This window comes from Balaenoptera ricei, chromosome 15 (genome assembly GCF_028023285.1).
Source record: "Balaenoptera ricei isolate mBalRic1 chromosome 15, mBalRic1.hap2, whole genome shotgun sequence".
NCBI classification, from domain to species: domain Eukaryota; kingdom Metazoa; phylum Chordata; class Mammalia; order Artiodactyla; family Balaenopteridae; genus Balaenoptera; species Balaenoptera ricei.
In genome coordinates, this window is record NC_082653.1 from 33,983,833 (window position 1) to 34,002,029 (window position 18,197).

An 18,197-nucleotide genomic window follows, 5' to 3' on the forward strand; every position below is an offset into this window, starting at 1 on the left:
GGTAGGACTTATTTTTGTCCATCCAGTGATCCTGCTCAATCCTCTATTCCTCCACAAAGTATGGAGTGGGGAGGCAGGAATGAGAGGCATAGGAGAGGATATGAAGGAAAGGTAGGTGAGATCTGGAGCAGGAAGATGCAGCCTAGCAGAGTGGTGCCCCACATCCTTGGACCACAAACCCTAATATACTAAAATTGGTAGCTCACCCATGTAGATACCTTGGGAGGCCTCTGACTGCTGTCATGAAGAAGATGAGTCAGTGCATCCAAAGTGTGCCCTCCTCCCATTCACCTTGTTCTCATGCCCGTGACTTTTTCTTAGAGCCTCCAACAGACAAACCAAGGCAGCAGGGTCACCCTTAGGAGTGTGCCATGCAGTGCCCTGAGAAAGGGGCAGCTTCCCCTCCAAGCAACATAGAAGACCATACAAACCACATGTTCCTTCTTTCCTTGAATCCTGATAATTCGTCATATTTTTATTGTCTTAGAGTAGATTTCTTTCAGCTCTGTACAGCCTTGAAGCCACAGATCCTCCCAATTAGCAGTTGCTGGTAAAAGAAACTCTGGACAAATAGGCAGAGTGGGCAGCTATTGATGCTGCTGCCTGGAGGAGGCAGAGTTAAACGTCAAGCCCATTTAAAGGGAACCTGTTAAGGATGGAACCTAAAATGTGCCGCAGAGGTCAAACCCCACTGTGCACTTATCAGCTGCAGAAGTAGGCACTGAAGAGTCACTGGAAGAAACCCCCATTAAATATCCGGGTTTCTGATGGCCAATGGCATTAATCTCAGAACGCAGCCATTAATCTCAAATGCTCCATGCTAATTGACTGTCTCGGATTACTAAACTCAAATAACCTCTATAACTCCTCGAGATATAAAAATAGTTTTAGGTTTATAAGAATCTCAAATATCTATACGTTATCTCTTCTCTCTTTGGTCAAAAGAAAATTTAACAAACGGATGTTCTGGTGGATAGATGACCTGGAAGCAATGCATGCAAGAGCATTGTGGCGTCAAGCCCCATCCTTCTCTCTTCTTGCAAATCCTAGAGAAATCTATTCATGATGGAAAGCATATTGAAATAAAAAGGGAAATTCCACCCACTTTATATAATGCCAAAATCATTAGGACTGGGGCCCTTACTGAGAAAAAAAAAAAAAAAAGCCATCTCAAGGTCTGAGAGGGAAGGAAAGCATGGTGCAAATAGGTGCCAGCAAGAAGGGCATTCACTATGCAAGGATCAGTAGCAAAGATGTCTCGGGGAGGTCAAGGCAAATCAATCTATTACAATTCAGTGGGATTCAGCATTCACTTCCCACTCCTTCCAGAATCCTTTGAGCCAGTGTTGCTCTCTGGGGGTGGAGGGCACTACTGGCATTTGGGGAAAGGATGATTCTTTGATATATGGGACTGTTCTGTGCATTGTAGGATGTTTACATCCTTGAGCCCACTCACTAAATGCAAGTAGCACTGTCCAATCACTGACACAAAAACATCCCCAGTCTGTCCCTAGAGTAGAGTCCCCAGTTGAGAGCCCTACAGGTCTGAGCTCTAGCTACAGGTAGAATAAAGTGGGGTTTGAATATAGCTGTGAGGATGCTCCACTGAGCAGGAACTGACCAAGTTATCAGAGATCCATCTTCCGTCCACGTGTAGGTGCGTCAGGAAAAGAAGTGATTGGCTTTGTATACTGGTGAAGAAACTTTTAATACATTTGGGTAAATTTAAATTTAAATAATTTTTTTTCATGATAAAATGTTTTTTATTTGTACTATAAATGTTAATTAGGAATTATTTAATGAAAAGTTTACCTTTTTTGGAGATGGGTCAAGGGAATGGTGGGTACAAATAGCTAAGAAATAGTATGAGCCAATGTAAAAATAAGGAGTTGTTTGAAAGCCAAAACTGATCCTTAAACTATCTGAGAAATGAAATGTCAGGATCCCAGTGTCAAGTGTGAGCCTCACTACTAACTAGCTGTGCAACTTTTTGTTGTAATTTTTTTTTTTTGACCACAACAAAAGCAACAATGATTGCAATTACCAAACATGAAACACACTCATACTATGTCATAATATTGACATTCAGTCCAGTAATACTCCACTGTAACAGCTCCTTTACTTTGCAGTGAAAATTGATTTGTATATTCTTTGCCTCTGAGTCCTTGTGGGATTTTTTTTTTTTAATTCAGACAGAAAGTCACAAAAATTATACTCATCCTCATCAGTTCACTCAGTCCCATGTAATTAATTTTTTTTTTCATCTTGATCTTTTGTTAGCACTTTTATGAGTTCATCAGTTTTTCATTAGAGTTCTGAAAATGCTTATTCATTCAGTTCAGCAGTACAGTCAGTTAGCAGAAACCTGTACTTGTCAGAGTCTTTTGCATGAATTTCTTGAAGATGAAACCCTTTTATGTGCAACTTTTTAAACCCCTATATCTCTCTGCCTGTCTCTCATCTGTGAAATTATTGCAGCAGGTCTCTTTACACATAAATAAAAATCAAAGCAAAACAAAACCCTTCAACTGCAACAGCAACAGGATAGAGCTGACAGAAAAGTTCATGTCTTAGAGAACAAATCAAGAAATGGATTACTTTATGTTAGAATAAAAACATTTAAAAATGATTTGGATGCCTTCCTCCCAGGATGGAGTGAGGAAAACAGCCTAGATGCCTCAGAGCCTCATTCTTGGTTGGATTTACTCCACCAGGACCGTGCTTCACACCCAGTGGGAGCACAGTAAATGCTGAGTGAGTGCTGACACCTGCTTTGTGCAGCATGCATGAATGGCAGTGCATTCCCTAGCAACTGAACAGCGTACAATAACTCTTATGAATTTTTAGATTAAATTTACCCAAACATATTAAATGTTTAAATTTAAATTAAATGTTTTAAATTTAAATAATTTACCCAAACATTTAATATACCCAAAAGGCCACAACAGCCACATGATTAGAGAGATGGCTTTGTAGTTGGAAGTAAAGCAAATTTTAAAAGGAAATCAAAGTCTGAAATGAACTGGAGGCAGTGTTCAAAAGAACTGATGTAGTAAATAACTCAATGCATGTTGTCATTACTCTTCTGGAAAGGGGAAGGAGGGTTTCTTTGAAGACAAGCTGCTGTCTGCTTGACATTTGCATGTAAAATAGAGGAGACAGGCTAGTTTTTTAGGTTCTTTTGTGGATACTGAATTTCAAAAATTAAATGAAATATAACAGTGAGACACAGATGAAAAATTTTTAAATCTGCATATCAAAGTTATTGAGCAGTTACTTAATAAGTACCTGCCCTGCTACTTGGAGTGTCACTGCTGAGCTCTCCTTCTCTCTCCCACTCTTCCCATTGACACTTCTCAGCCTCTGGCTTCCTGCCTTACCCCCCAGGACCAGATCATCTGTGGGGAGGAAGGTGTGAAGGAACACCTCATGCTGCCATGGTGGGACCCTTCCCCTTCCCCTTTCTCCTCGCCTCTCTAATGGCAGTACATTCGTTAGGCGAGTACATTTGCCAAGCCCTGGACTAAGGCTGTTTTGTTTGTTTTAATTTTAAAGTAGGCCACCCAAAGAAATTTTAACAATTATTCCTCCAGAGGTTTGTTTTAATTTTTTTCTTGAAACAATCTCAAACTCAGAAAACTTGCAAGTACAAGTAACATTTTTTTTCATGAATTATTTGAGAGTAAGCCACCAACCTGTTGCCCACCATCCCTGATTTTCCTACAAACAAGGACATTCTCCTACAAAGCTCAATGAAACCATCAAAATCAGGAAATTAACAGTGACACATTACTACCGTCTCATCCCCAGACCCCATTCACGGGGCCCGAGAATGTTCTGTAGAGCAAAAGGAGCCAGAGGAAATCATGTGCTGCATTTAGTCGTCCTGTCTCTGTAGTCTCCTTCAGTCTGGAACAACTGCTCAGCCTTTCCTTGGTTTTCATGAACTTGGCACTTCTGAAGAGTACAGGCCATTCATTTCGTAGAATGTCTCTTGATTTGGTTTTGTCTGCCGCTTCCTCATAATCGGTTCAGGTGATGCACCTTTGGCAGGACGATCCGAGAAGTGATGCTGGGTCTTCCCGTTACACCTGGTCAGGTGGCACATGATTTTGATTTGTCCCGTTACTGATGGTGCTCATTTAGATCACTTGTGGATGGTGATATTTGCCACGCTTCTCTGCTATATTTAAAGTTATTCTTTTTCCCTTTGTAACTAATAAGTATCTTATGGGGAGGTACTCTGAGGCTGTAAGTATCCCATTCCTCTTCAAACTTTCAATTATTTTATGGATTCATGGTTTTCTGTTTTAATAAATGGGTTATAATCTGTTAACTCTCATTTTTTTGATGCTCAAGTTGTTCCAGATTTGGCCAGAGGATCCCTTTTGAGCTGGCCTCAGCTCCCCCTTGCTGTGCCCCCATCATTCTTCGAGCATTAGAGAACGGTGAGATGTTCCAGGCTCATCTTGTACTTTCCTATCACCAGCCTGGAATCAGCCATTCTTCAAGGTTGGCTAAGTGCTTTGCATATATTATCTTAGTTAATTCTCACAACATGAGAATCATGAGCTGATAACTGGTAGTGTCTCCATTTTGCACACCAGGAGACTGAGTCTCAGAGGTGTTAAGTAACTCAGTGTTGCACAACTTGAATTTGGCAGAGCAGGGATTTGAACTTGGGTCTACTTGACTTTGGAGACTGTGTTACAAGTCACTCTGCTTTAGATGATCCCCAGCTTTCCACTCTGTCTATCCACATCACCTTCCACGTTGTAGAACCTATTGACCTATGTGGATAAGAAAGTTGCTATTGGAAAGTGTGCTCAGCATTCCAAGTGAGGTGGCCAGGAAGTCCTCTCCTGCAGTTTCTCTGACACAAGGACTGGAAAGAGGCCAGCCTCTGCCACCCTCACCCTCTGCCCATCCAGGAGGCTGCAGTTCAGCAATGGGCTTGTTGGGAGGAACTTAGGCAGAACTAGGCAGAAGCTCTGGGCATAGCAGCAGCAAAGGAAATTTCTTTTCTTTTTTTAAAAATTTTATTTTATTTTTTAGGCTTGAGGGGCCTGGGACATAAACTAGGCTTGCTGAAATCCAGTGTAATGGAAGCACCATCCCTGCCACTGAATTCTTTAAAAAGCACGGTCGCTGTTGTCTGTCCCAGGAGCCTGTCTGGCCACTCTGTGAATTCTCTCTCCTTCTGCCTCCAGGCTGGGTCTCAGGCTGCTGAAGGTACAGCCAGCTGGTAGAGGGGGATAATGACAACCAGCCATGGAGTAGTTTAGTTTCTGCTTCTTCTTGCCACATGGCCTTGTTCATTAACCCTCCCCCTGTTTCCACAGTCTCTGATTCTGGTCCCTTCCTAATAAGACTGCACGTAGCCTTCTCCAAAGAGGCACCCCTCACTAATTCTGCTACGTGCTGATCCTTCCCTTACACTGCATTTGTCTTTGCATCCACACTGTCCCCAGTCAATGTCATCACATCTTTGTGTATTTATGTATATCCTGTGAGTATTTTCCAGTTGTTTGATGTCTAGAAGTATGTCTCCTCTTCCTAGTTAAGGTCTAACTATCTCAGGTGAAGAACATGGTCTTCAGCATCCTCTGTTTATCTTGTAGCAACTTGTAATGAGTTACATTTATATCATCACCTTTCTGTAAATGTGTGTTGAGTCAATGAATGCTTGTCCACGTGTGGCCCTGCGTGTGTCTCACAAAACGTGTGTCCACATTCTTTTTGGATACTCTAATGCTTTGGATTATACTTCTCCATTCCCTGTATTACCGTAGAAGTTCTAGGCGAGAGATCGTTTAGTAAAACTCTTGTTTTGTAGATGAGAAAGCTGAAGCTCAGAAAGGTGTCATATCTACCTGGTAGTAAAACTAGAGTCAAAACCCCAAATCCTGCCTCCTTTTCTAAAACTTCACCCACTGCATCATTCAACATTCTTCATCATTAGCAAGTACAAATATTTTTTATTATAGCTACTTGTTGAATTAGCAAGGGTGGGGTGTGTGTGGAATTAAAGTTAGTAATTTAATAAAGCTTATATCGGAGTGAAAAAAGGAAAATATATTTTGATTTAAAGTATGAAATTTTAAAGAATAAACCTGGTAGTTGTATAAGGAATTCTGCAACTTGCAAATTAATTTTTTGTATGAAGTCTTTTCTAGAACACATCGATAGGAACATTCTGTTTCAAAAGACCTAAGAGATTCTTATGTTAAGAATTAGGGTGCCCAGAGAGGTACAGAAAGTTACCTTTCTGTTACAGAAAGTTACAGGAACTAGGGTTTGTCTTCAGTTCTGGTTTCTTCTTGTCTATTATTAAATCACTTAGTTTGTTACCCCTCCTTTAAAAAGTACAAAGGTGGTAATTTTAATTTAGAGGTAAAGAGTCTATAGGATTATTGTAGGGGGTAGAAAAGAAAATGTCTGAACTGCATAAATGCCCAGAATCGTCCACACTGGGGTCACTGCTGTGTTTGTGCCATGGATCCCTTTGGCATCTGGTGAAGCCTCTCGACCCCTTCTCAGAATAATGTTTTTAAATGCATGAAGTAAAACATATAGGATTACTAAGGAAAATATATTGAAATGTAGTTATTAAAATATTTAAAGAACAAAGATATGATATTGTAAAGAATATGTAATGCTTTTTTATTAAGACTTACATAATAAGATCTAGTGTCAGAACTATTAACTATGGTGATTTCAGAGTAGTGTGTCTTAGGCTGCTCGGGCTGCCCTAACAAAGTACTGTAAACTGGGTGGCTCACACAACAGAAATGTATTTTCTCACAGTTCCAGAGGCTGAAAGTCTGAGATCAGGGTGCCACCATGGTCAGGTTGTGGTTAGGACTCTCTTTCTGGCTTACAGAAGATCACTTTTCCATTGTGTCCTCACATGCTCACACGGCCTTTCCTTGGTTTTTGCACATCCGGAGGCGGGTGGGAGGCAATAGGGAGAGAGAGGGGTCTCTTCCTCTTCTTATAAGGCCTTCAGTCCTATCTGATTAGGGCCACACCCTTATGACCTCATTTAACCTTAATAACCTCCTAAAAGCCCCATATCCAATTATAGTCACATTAAGGATTAGGCCTTCAACATATGAATTTTGGAGGGACACAGTTAGTTCCATAGCATAATGATAAGCATAAATGGTATTTTAAAACATCTTCAACAAGCTCTAATATGAAATGAAAATAACTGTGATCTGTTGGTAATAGGGTCACAGGTACTGCTGCTAATAAGTTTGTTGCCTACATTCATCATGGACGGAAATTCCTAATTTCAGGTAGAGGTTAATGAAAATAAGATAAGATTTTTTTCCCCCATACTAGTTCACAGCCACCCTGAATTTCTACATAAGGACTCCCAGGTTAAGAACCCCTGATACATGCAAGTATCTTACTTTGAGCAAACAAGTGGCATAATCCCAGGATAGTGGGAACAGATTCTGAAATCAGCTGATTCTGTCCATTGCCAGTTACCCAGGAATAGTGAGTGTGTTAAATTGAAAAGAAACATCATCTGCTCTTGCCTTGCTTTTTGATATTTTAAAATATGTGTTTGAGTATTGGAATGTGTTTTGTCTTACAGACGCTAGTAACCTAAATACTGAACAAAATGATTCCTGGACCTCTGAGAACTCCTGGCTTGACCCTTCTGTGAAGGGCCCACCAGAGACCAAGGCAGAGGAGGCTGGACTTCGGAAATCTCTGGATAGATTCTATGAAGTATTTGGCCATCCACAGCCAGCCTCTGGAAATTCACTCTCCACATCTGTCTACCAGTGCCTGTCCCAGAAAATCAATGAACTGAAGGGCAAGGAGAACCAAAAGTACACCCTCCGCAGTTTTCAAATGGCACGGGTCATCTTCAACCGGGATGGCTGCTCCATCTTACAGAAACATTCCAGGGATGCCCACTTTTACCCAACCAGAGAAGGAAGTGTGTCTCTGGAGGATGAAAAGCTGACCCCAGGACTTTCAAAAGAAATTATTCATTTCCTCTTGCAGCAGAACTTGATGAAAGACCCATAAGTGTTGCCTGGTGGTGAGAGCAAGCATATGCGGGGTAGCCCTGTGGCTGATACTGTTGGTGCATCACCCAGAACCCCTCAGGTCTCTTGCCAGCTCTGTGTGCCCAGCCCCCAGCTAAGTGCTTTGCAGGCAAAGGCTGGCATCTGTGATCTGGTCCTGGAGCCAGTTCGGCCCAAATGGAGAGCCAGCAGTGTCTGGGGGTTTTATTGCCTCCATGGCCACCCCATCTCCTACCCAACCCTTTGACCTAAGGCTGGTGACCAACTGGTTTGGGAGTCTGAAAGTCCAGCTTCCTTGTCTCCAGGAAGGACATGCTCTGAGGCATGATTCAAGTTCCAGAGCTCTCCTCCTGATCAGGCCAAGGCTGGGGCTTCGCATGAAATCTTACTCTTGCCTGGCTCCTTCCTTCCCCTGTCCTTCTCCCACTCACTGGTGTCTCCTGGGAGCGTTTCCTTAATAAATCTCTTGCACCTGAACCCTTGACTCAGATTCTACTTCTGGAAGAAGCCGACCTAAGAGAATAGGCTTCCGTTCAATGAGTTTTTTTTCTTGTTTTTAATTTATTTATTTTATTTTTATTTATTTTTGGCTGCGTTGGGTCTTCGTTGCTGCATGGGGGTTTTTCTCTAGTTGCGGCGAGCGGGAGCTACTCTTCGTTGCGGTTCACGGACTTCTCATTGCGGTGTCTTCTCTTGTTGTGGAGCATGGGCTCTAGGCACGTGGGCCTCAGTAGTTGTGGCTCACGGGGTCTAGAGCGCAGGCTCAGTAGTTGTGACGCACGGGCTTAGGTGCTCTGTGGCATGTGGGATCTTCCCGGACCAGGGCTCAAACCTGTGTCCCCTGCATTGGCGGGTGGATTCTTAACCACTGCACCACCAGAGAAGCCCTCAGTGAGTTTTTTTGAAGGGAACAAAGCCTTATGCTGAATCAAGTATAAGAATTTTACCAAATTGTAAAACTGTGACCATGTGATTGGGAATGTATGTCCCCCAATAATACAAAGATTTAAATATGGTTCCAAAAAGTGCATCAAATCTTAATCATACCTTTGCCTCTCCAAAACCAGAGTTTCCTGTTTTATAACATCAACTGGGCATGGAAGGAACATTTGAACCATCTAAAATAACAGCTAAGATTCACAAATTTTTTTTTTAAAAGTCTTTTCATCTCCACCAGATTGTAAACATGAAAGGTGAGAAAAAAAAATGTGTACCACCCACCAAAGTATGTGTAAGCTCACTTATGATAAGCTAGGCTGATGGATGCAGGCTTGTCAATTTGTGGTGGAAGAGAAAAAGGAATCCTTTGCCCAAGTGGACTCCTTCCTCTCATTATTTTTGTCTTCTGCCTGCCTGCTGCCAGCACCCTCTGTCGCCCTCTGAACGGCTGGCCCCTCACCCCTGTCCTGCCCTTGCTTTGCCAGGGAGCAGCTTTATTTATTTATTTATTTTTAATTTAAAAAAATTTTTATTGGAGTCTAGTTGATTTACAATGTTGTGTTAGTTTCAGGTGTACAACAAAGTGAATCAGTTATACATATACATATATTCTCTCTTTTTTAGATTCTTTTCCCATACAGGCCATTACAGAATATTGAGTAGAGTTCTTCCCTGTGCTGTATAGTAGGTCCTTATTAGTTATCTATTTTATATATAGTAGTGTGTATATGTCAATCCCAATCTTCTAATTTATTCTTCCCCACCCTTACCCCCTGGTAACCATAAGTTTGTTTTCTACATCTGTAACTCTATTTCTGTTTTGTAGATAAGTTCATTTGTACCCTTTTTTTATATTTTTAATTTATTTTTCATTTTCATTTAATTTTTTTATGTTTGGCTGCTTTGGGTCTTCATTGCTGCATGCGGGCTTTCTCTAGTTGAGGCGAGTTGGGGCTACTCTTTGTTGCGGTGTGCAGGCTTCTCATTGCAGTGGCTTCTCTTGTTGCGGAGCATGGGCTCTAGGCGCACGGGCTTCAGTAGTTGTGGCACACAGACTTAGGTGCTCTGCGGCATGTGGGATCTTCCCGGACCAGGGATCAAACCTGTGTCCCCTGCATTGGCAGGCAGATTCTTAACCACTGCGCCACCAGGGAAGTCCCCGTACCCTTTTTTTAGATTCCACACATAAGTGATATCATATGATATTTGTCCTTCTCTGTCTAACTTCACTCAGTATGGCAATCTCTAGATCCATCCATGTTGCTGCAAATGGCATTATTTCATTCTTTTTTATGGAGAGCAGCTTTAAATAGCCTGAGCAGGCCTGTGCTGGCAGGTCCTCTGCTCCTCAGCTGTGTCCTGAATATTCGTTTGAGATTTGGTTGGTAGAAGGACATCTCCCTGCACTGAGCTCCCTGAAATTGTAATCAGAAGCCTCGTGCTAATCCCTCTCTCGAAGGTCCTTCGAACAAATTGTACTGACAGAAAGGGCTCTATCACTTGACTGCGGGAACAGTGAGAGAAGCTGGAAATACTGAACAATTAGATTTTGAGGACTCTGGATGAAATTTAATTGGCATAAGACTCTGTAAGATTTCCAGAAAGCAGATTATGCAGATAGATCAGCCTACATGTGTATGTTAAGAATGAGGGCACCCTCTCAGGCCAGGTCTCTTAGGGACTCTTTTTTTTTTTTTTTTAATTTGCTTTTTTATTTCCCTGATTCAGTTTTGGAGGGATGCTGCTTCTGCTTTTTTTTTTTTTTTTTTTTAGCAGATATTCATTTTTAATTTTTATTTATTTATTTATTTACTTTTGGCTGTGTTGGGTCTTCGTTTCTGTGCGAGGGCTTTCTCCAGGTGTGGCAAGCAGGGGCCACTCTTCATCACGGTGCGCGGGCCTCTCACTATCGTGGCCTCTCTTGTTGCGGAGCACAGGCTCCAGACATGCAGGCTCAGCAATTGTGGCTCACGGGCCTAGTTGCTCCGTGGCATGTGGGATCTTCCCAGACCAGGGCTCGAACCCGTGTCCCCCTGCATCGGCAGGCAGATTCTCAACCACTGCGCCACCAGGGAAGCCCTCTTAGGGACTCTTGACTGGAGAGAGAAGCCCTTTTAAAAGTCAGGAATTACTTAGTAAGGCTTCCAGCTTTGGGATGATCAGAGGTGGGAAGAATATCCACTTCGAAGGGCAGGCACCACTGGAAGGAGACCTAACAGAAAGGAAATAGGAAATGAACATGTCTTTGAGAAAATAAGACTCCAGATCTTCCTCTGACAAGCAATAATCTGCATTTTCTCCAATTCAACTGCCCCCCCCCCCAATAATTATGAAACCAGGGAGACTTACAATTGAAATTCTACAGGTTGAATTTTGAAGTTGCTAGTTTTATTGTTTTTTGATGTGTAGCAAATCCATAGATGCCCTTGAATGCTGTAGTTTTTAGCATTATTCTGTCACCGAAATTTTGGACTTTAGTTTCCATGGCTACCAACAGAAGGAAACTAGATTATTTTATACTGTTTTTGAAAGACAAAAGATACAAGCTATTTGAATTTCCATGCTGGGAAGCAGCAGCTTCTGTTTGGCAGTGAGATTTTAATATCAGTGACTTTGTAAACTTTATTAATATCAGTGCTGTGGCTGTTCAGAAAAAAGGTAAACTCTGAAAGCAGAGAATTTAGAAGTCTAAAAACCAGAATCACCTTAGGGTAAAAAAAGACTGTGGGGTGTGTTTACTTGTTTCTGAGTAAGTGCTTGTGACAGGTCAGTACAAAATATTTGATTCCCTGCAGTCTCGCTCCTTAATTTGATCTTCATGCAGTTAGGATGGCATTTTCCATTTATCACTGTTTACCTTTAATAAAGACTAAGAGATAAGGATATTAAGGCTCTGGCCTCTGGCATCATTGTCTAACTCTGCCCTACAGATCACTTCACTGACATCTTATCATCCTCTGAACGTTCTATCTAGGATATCATCTGTGGCCCATTTCAGAGATCTATGGGAGGATGGATTTGCTTCCAGGAACCTCAGAATTCTATGGAAGAGAACTGCTACCAGTGTTTTAAGTTTGTGTAACTGTTATTCACTTCATTAATCTGTTTCTTTGCATGACCTATATATGTAATAGATTTTATTACCGGTAATTAGAACGAAACAATACAGTGATACTTTTAAAACTTTTAAAAACTTACTTTTTAAACTTTTTATTCGTTATAATCACACAGAAAAGTGTTTATAAGTGAACATCTTGAAGATTTTTGCAAACTGAACCAACCTGTTAACCAGCCTCCCGCTCAGGCAGCAGACACTAGCAACCAGCCCAGGCTGAGTGGAGATTTTCAAAGAACTGATCAGAATGGTTTGCTCAGATCAACGTTTCTCAAACCACTGGTTGTACACAAAAGAACTTTAGGTGCTAGATGGACGATGTTTATTTTCATTGTTATCTATTCATTTATAATTATAAAATATTATAACTACTATGTCTGATCTATGCTTTTACAGATATTACATAGGATACACCTAATGTAAGTATTTAAAATTTTAAAGTGAATTGAATTAGTGAAAAATTAACTTAATAATAGTGTAGGTGACATTTAGATATATCAATAATTATGAAAGGTGGTATACTAGAAAATGACTAAAATTTGGAATACAATGGGGTAATCTATGGTAACGTCTGTGTTCTATTCTCTATTCTACCATCTCTCTCCTGGAATACTGCAAGGAAGTTCCATCAGGTCAAGCCACATCCACCATTTCCATTCTCTTTACCCTGCAGCCATAGTGCAAATCATTTTATTTTATTTTTTGGCCATACCATGTGGCTTGTGGGATCTTATTTCCCTGACCAGGGATGGAACCAGGGCCCCCCCGCCCCCGGCAGTGGAAGGGCGGAGACCTAACCACTACACCACCAGGGAATTCCCAGTGCAAATCCTTTTAAAAAGCAAAATATGCATCAATAGGTAGCAAATTAAAGAGAAAGAGCTAGCCTTGTCAAAGGTGAAAATGTTTCTAACTCTACAGTGATTAAAGCAACTAGAAAAGAAAAATAGACAAAGAAAAATAACTCAGCCCATAAATAGATATAAATGTAGATGGAAACTGAATATATGATGAAGGTAGCATTTCAAATCCATGAGGAAAAGTGGATTTTTTAGCAAATGGTCTTAGCACATTTGGCTCCCCACCCTGGGGGAGGAAAGGAAAAAAGTTTAGATTCTTCACCTCACTCCTGATATCAAAATGAATTCCAGATGGATTAAAGATTTCAAATTTAAAAAATAAAATCATAAAAATGTTAGAATAAAAAATGAGTGTATACATATACATATATGGAAAGAGCTATCTAGATATCTTGGAATAGAGGAGATCTTTCTAAGAATGGCACAAAACCTGAAAATCCTAAAGGAAAAATGTGATAAATTTGACTTTTTAGAAATATTAAAATTCTGCAGGCCAAAAATATTTAAGGTCATAAACAAGATCAAAATGAGGAAAAATACTGGGAACACATGTAATAAAGAGACTTTTTTTAATAAACAGAATTCTTACAAATTATTAGAAATAAACCAAATGAAAAACCTGACAAAGGATATGAACTGATAGTTAAGAAAAAAGTATATATAAATGGCTAATAAGCATAACAACCATACTCAAACATGAAGAACTGCAATTTATGAGGTTAAATTTTCATTTATTTCAATAAGATACCCTTAGTTGTTTTGGGTTTGTCTGTTTTTATTTCTTGATTTTTGTATTTTGGAGGTGGTAAAAAGTTGGAAGGACTCTAGTTCTGGCAAGAGTACAGGGAGACAAGTGCTCTGATTGACTATCAAGGGGAAAGTAAAGTGGCAAAGCTTTTCTCAGGGCAATTTGGCAACTTCTATCAAAATGATGAAAGTCTACTTTCTTTGACCCAACAGCAGGGAACCAGACCTGGAAGGTCTCCTGCTGTCATGGAGTTTACCCTCTAGTGAGGGTGACGGACAAAGGCAAGGTAACTTCAAATAGTGAGAGGTGCTTTGGGGCAATAAAAGGGATGTAGTAGTGCCTGGGGTGGGTGCTTAGACTGGGTGGTCTGAGAAGGACTCTAAAGAAGTGCCATTTGAACTGAGAGCTGCAGGGTTCCCCAGAGCCAGCCGCACAGAGGCTGGAGCACCCAGGCAGAGGGAATGGCATGTGCGAAATCAGTGTGCAACAGCCTGGTATGAGCTCTGAGTGCCCAGATGGAAGGAGGTCCCTGGGGCTAGAGCACACTCTGCAGAGGGCAGAGTGGTAGATGAGTTTCGTAAGCAGGGGGAGGCCTTTTAAGCCCAGGTGAGGAATTAGAATTTTATTCTAAAGAGAGTGGGACTTAAAGATTTTAAGCAAAATTAAGATAAGTTGCCATATTCATGGAAATTTTTTTAATTAATTAATTTATTTATTTGGCTGCATTGGGTCTTAGTTGCAGCATGTGGCATCCTTCCGTTGCGGCACACGGGCTCTTCGTTGCGGTGCACAAGCTTCTCTAGTTGCAGCTCACGGGCTTCTCTCTAGTTGTGGCATGCAGGCACCAGAGCACACGGTCTCAGTAGTTGTGGCGTGTGGGTTTAGTTGTCCCTCGGCATGTGGGATCTTAGTTCCCTAACCAGGGATCAAACCCTGCACTGGAAGGCAGATTCTTAACCACTGGACCACCAGGGAAGTCCCCATGGGAATTTAGTCTGTGTTGAGGGTAACATTTCAAAACTCTGGTAAATGTTGAATTACCTAAATATTCTATAAATGGTGAGATCTCTTCCTCACAATATACACAAAAATAAATTCCAGATGATTAAAGATCTAAGTGCAAAAAAAAAAACTCTATAGAATTGTAGATGACAATAAAGATAAGTTTTTTAATAATCTTTGCATGAGAAAGCACTTCCTAAAACAGATAGCAATGCAAAACAATAAAAGACTGACAGTTATGACTACATAAAAGTAAAAAACTTTGAAAGATATCATAAATATGTGATAATGGTATTATGGTTTTGTAAAAAAAAAAATAGAGACGTATACTGGAGGATTTAGGGTAAATGTCTTAATGTCTATAATTTTTTATTAAATAAAAAAATTTTATAATACTTAAAATACTTTATCAGAAGCAAGATAATGAAACAAATATGACAAAATGTTATCAGTTACCACATCTAGGTAATGAGTATATGGAGATTCACTAGTCTTTCTACTTTTCTATGTGTGAAATCTTAATAATAGAAAAAAAAGTTTATTTAAAAAAGAAGGAAAGAAAGGTTGAAAGACAAGAGACAGACTTGAGAAAAAATTTGCTCAGATATTAACAAACAAGAGTTTAATGTAATATATGAAGAGTTTCTGTAAATAAATGCTAAAATGGCAAATGAATAGAAAGATGAACTAAGAGTATGAACAGGTACTTCACAGAAGAAATGCAAATTGTCAGTAAATATTGTGGACAAAAAGCATTGCCTGGCATTTCAGTAAACAGTGACTGTTGCAGCCATCACGCCCTCAGCCAAGGCTGCTGCCCTGATGGTGCACCCTGAGGGGAACTCAGGACAGAGAAAAACTAGATGCTGGCCCTTCATAGTTAAGGTGCATATCAAAGGAATAATTTCAATGAGCCCAGACTCTTGCATCTTCCCATACTAAAGCACTAAAATCATTAACTTGAAATGTCTGGTTTTGGGGATTAGCAGTAATCTTTTGATGTTCAACTACATGTTTTGTTTTGTTTTTTTCAGCAAAAACTCCTATATATCCTGGCTCCTCCCTTAGCTCTTTGGAACAGTTCCCCAGAGCTATCTGGGAGGCTGCCTTCCCAGGCTATAGTCCTCAGTAAGTTCTCTGAATAAAACATAACTCACAACTGTTAGGTTGTGCGTTTTTTTCTCAGGGGACGGTATGAATAGCCGCTTGATGTAAGTTATCACAGAAGTGCAGTTTTTAGGGACTTCCCTGGTGGCACAGTGGTTAAGAATCCGCCTGCCAATGCAGGGGACACAGGTTCAATCCCTGGTCTGGGAAGATCCCACATTCCACGGAGCAACTAAGCCTGTGAGCCACAACTACTGAGCCTGAGCTCTAGAGCCTGCGTGCCAGAGCTACTGAAGCCCATGCAGGGCAACTACTGAAGCCCGTCCGCCTAGAGCTCACGCCCCACAACAAGAGAAGCCACTGCAATGAGAAACCCACACCCGCAACAAAAAGCAGCCCCTGCTCACTGCAACTAGAGAAAGCCTGTGCACAGCAATGAAGACCCAACACAGCCAAGAAAAAAGAAATGCAGTTTTTAAAAAGTGTTGCCATTTTAGAATATATATGATTGTTAAGAAATTGAAAAGATCAATCCCGTCCAGTGTTAACAAAGGTGTGGGGAAAAGGCAATCCAAAATGAAAGCATGTATTACCTTTGCAATGACATAAGTAACTGAAAAATTAAAAACATAGACCCAACCTTGCCACTTGCCTTCCATGCTTCTCGCTGCCCTTGGTCTAGCAGTTGGTCCTGCCCATCCCAGGGCTTCACCCTTACTCTCTTTGCTGCAGCCACAGCGGCTTCTCAGTTGCTCAACATGCTACCTCCTTAACCAACAGGTTTTGGGTAGGACTGTGGATTCCTTAATAAGTGGCAACCATCATTTCAAACACCGCTGTTACTGGCCCCATTTTACAGATGGGGAAACGGAGGCACAGAGAACTAATAGGTAGTGGAGTTGGTGCCAGAGCCCATACCTAACCCCAAGCTATCCTTCTCTGCTCCCTGCTCCAGAATGCTGGCCTTCCTCCCACCCCAGGGCCACCCACAGTGTGCCTTCCTCAGAGAAGCCTTCTGGGACCTCTCCCTCCCACCTTCCCTGATGGGAGGGGCTACCTTCCATAGGTGATGGCTACAGCACAGAGCATCACCTTCATAACTTGATTACACCAAACAAATGTAACGATGTGGTACACTGTTTAAGTCTCTTCCCACCTCTCCATCTCCCACCCCCACCAAAGGAACATGAGCTCTATCTTGTTCACCCATGCCTAGCACATCCAGGCTGGCAAACAGCGATGCTTATTTATATTTATAAAATAAAATGTAGGAAATGTCCGTATTGTTTAGAGATGTGTACTGAAGGATTCAGCGGTAAAACATTTTGATGGTTGTAATTTACTTTAAAATACTTCAGTGGAAGCAAGATGAAGCAGATATGATCAATTTCATTTGCATGTTGGTTTGTGTACATCCAAGTAAATGACAAGCCAGTTTGCTTTTTTCGGCATTTTTACTCAAAATATTTTTTTATTCCTTTCCTCTCTCTATTCCCATTCTCCCAGGTCACTTTGCAGTGGCTGACTCTCTCAGACTCTACTTTCTTTTCCAGGGGAAAACCACTTTCCCTATCTGTCAGAGAGCACAATCTCCATGAGCAAGTTTACATTCAGAGAAAGCCCACTTTTTTTTTTTTTTTAATTTTTACTTTATACTGGAGTATAGTTGATTTACAATCCACAATATATTTTTAAAAATGTATACAACTTAACAGAAAATAAAACAAACAACCCAATTAAAAAGTGGAGAGAGGATCTGAATAGACATTTTTCCAAAGAAGACATACAAATGGCCAACAGGTACAGGAAAAGGTGCTCAACATCACTAATCATCAGGGAAATGCAAATCAAAACTACCATAAAATATCACCTCACACCGGTAAGAATGGCTATTACCAAAAAGACAAGAAATAACAAGTGTTGGCAAGGACGTGGAAAAAAGGGAACCCTTATGTACTGCCGGAGGGAATGCAAATTAGTGCAGTCACCATGGAAAACAGTGAGGAGGTTCCTCAAAAAATTAAAACTAGAACTACTGTATAACCCAGAAGTTCCACTTCTTGGTATCCATCCAAAGGAAACAAAATCCCTATCTTGAAAATTTATCTATAACCCAGTGTTCAAGGCAGCACCACCCACAATAGCCAAGACATGGAAACAACAAGAGTTCATCAAGAAATGAATGGGTTTTTTATTTTTTTATTTTTATTTTTATTTTTTTTTAATGTCTGAAACATTTATATTAACATATTTCCATACAAATAACCCAATGAAAGTTTAGTATTAGTTGTTTTGTTTGTTTTTTTATACTGCAGGTTCTTATTAGGCATCAGTTTTATACACATCAGTGTATACATGTCAATCCCAATCGCCCAATT

General features: G+C 40.7%; 1 protein-coding gene across 3 annotated transcripts in view; it reads left to right on the forward strand.

The window, feature by feature from the left end:
* The window catches only part of SHLD1 (shieldin complex subunit 1), a 102,573-nt gene extending 94,056 nt beyond the window's left edge, over positions 1-8,517 (forward strand). For all 3 annotated transcript variants that reach the window (XM_059897798.1, XM_059897799.1, XM_059897797.1), the window contains one exon: positions 7,607-8,517. In XM_059897798.1, coding sequence (XP_059753781.1) covers positions 7,607-8,049 — 443 coding nt within the window. In that variant the 3' untranslated portion in view covers positions 8,050-8,517. The remainder of the gene's footprint in view (positions 1-7,606) is intronic.
* Positions 8,518-18,197: the final 9,680 nt, after the last annotated feature.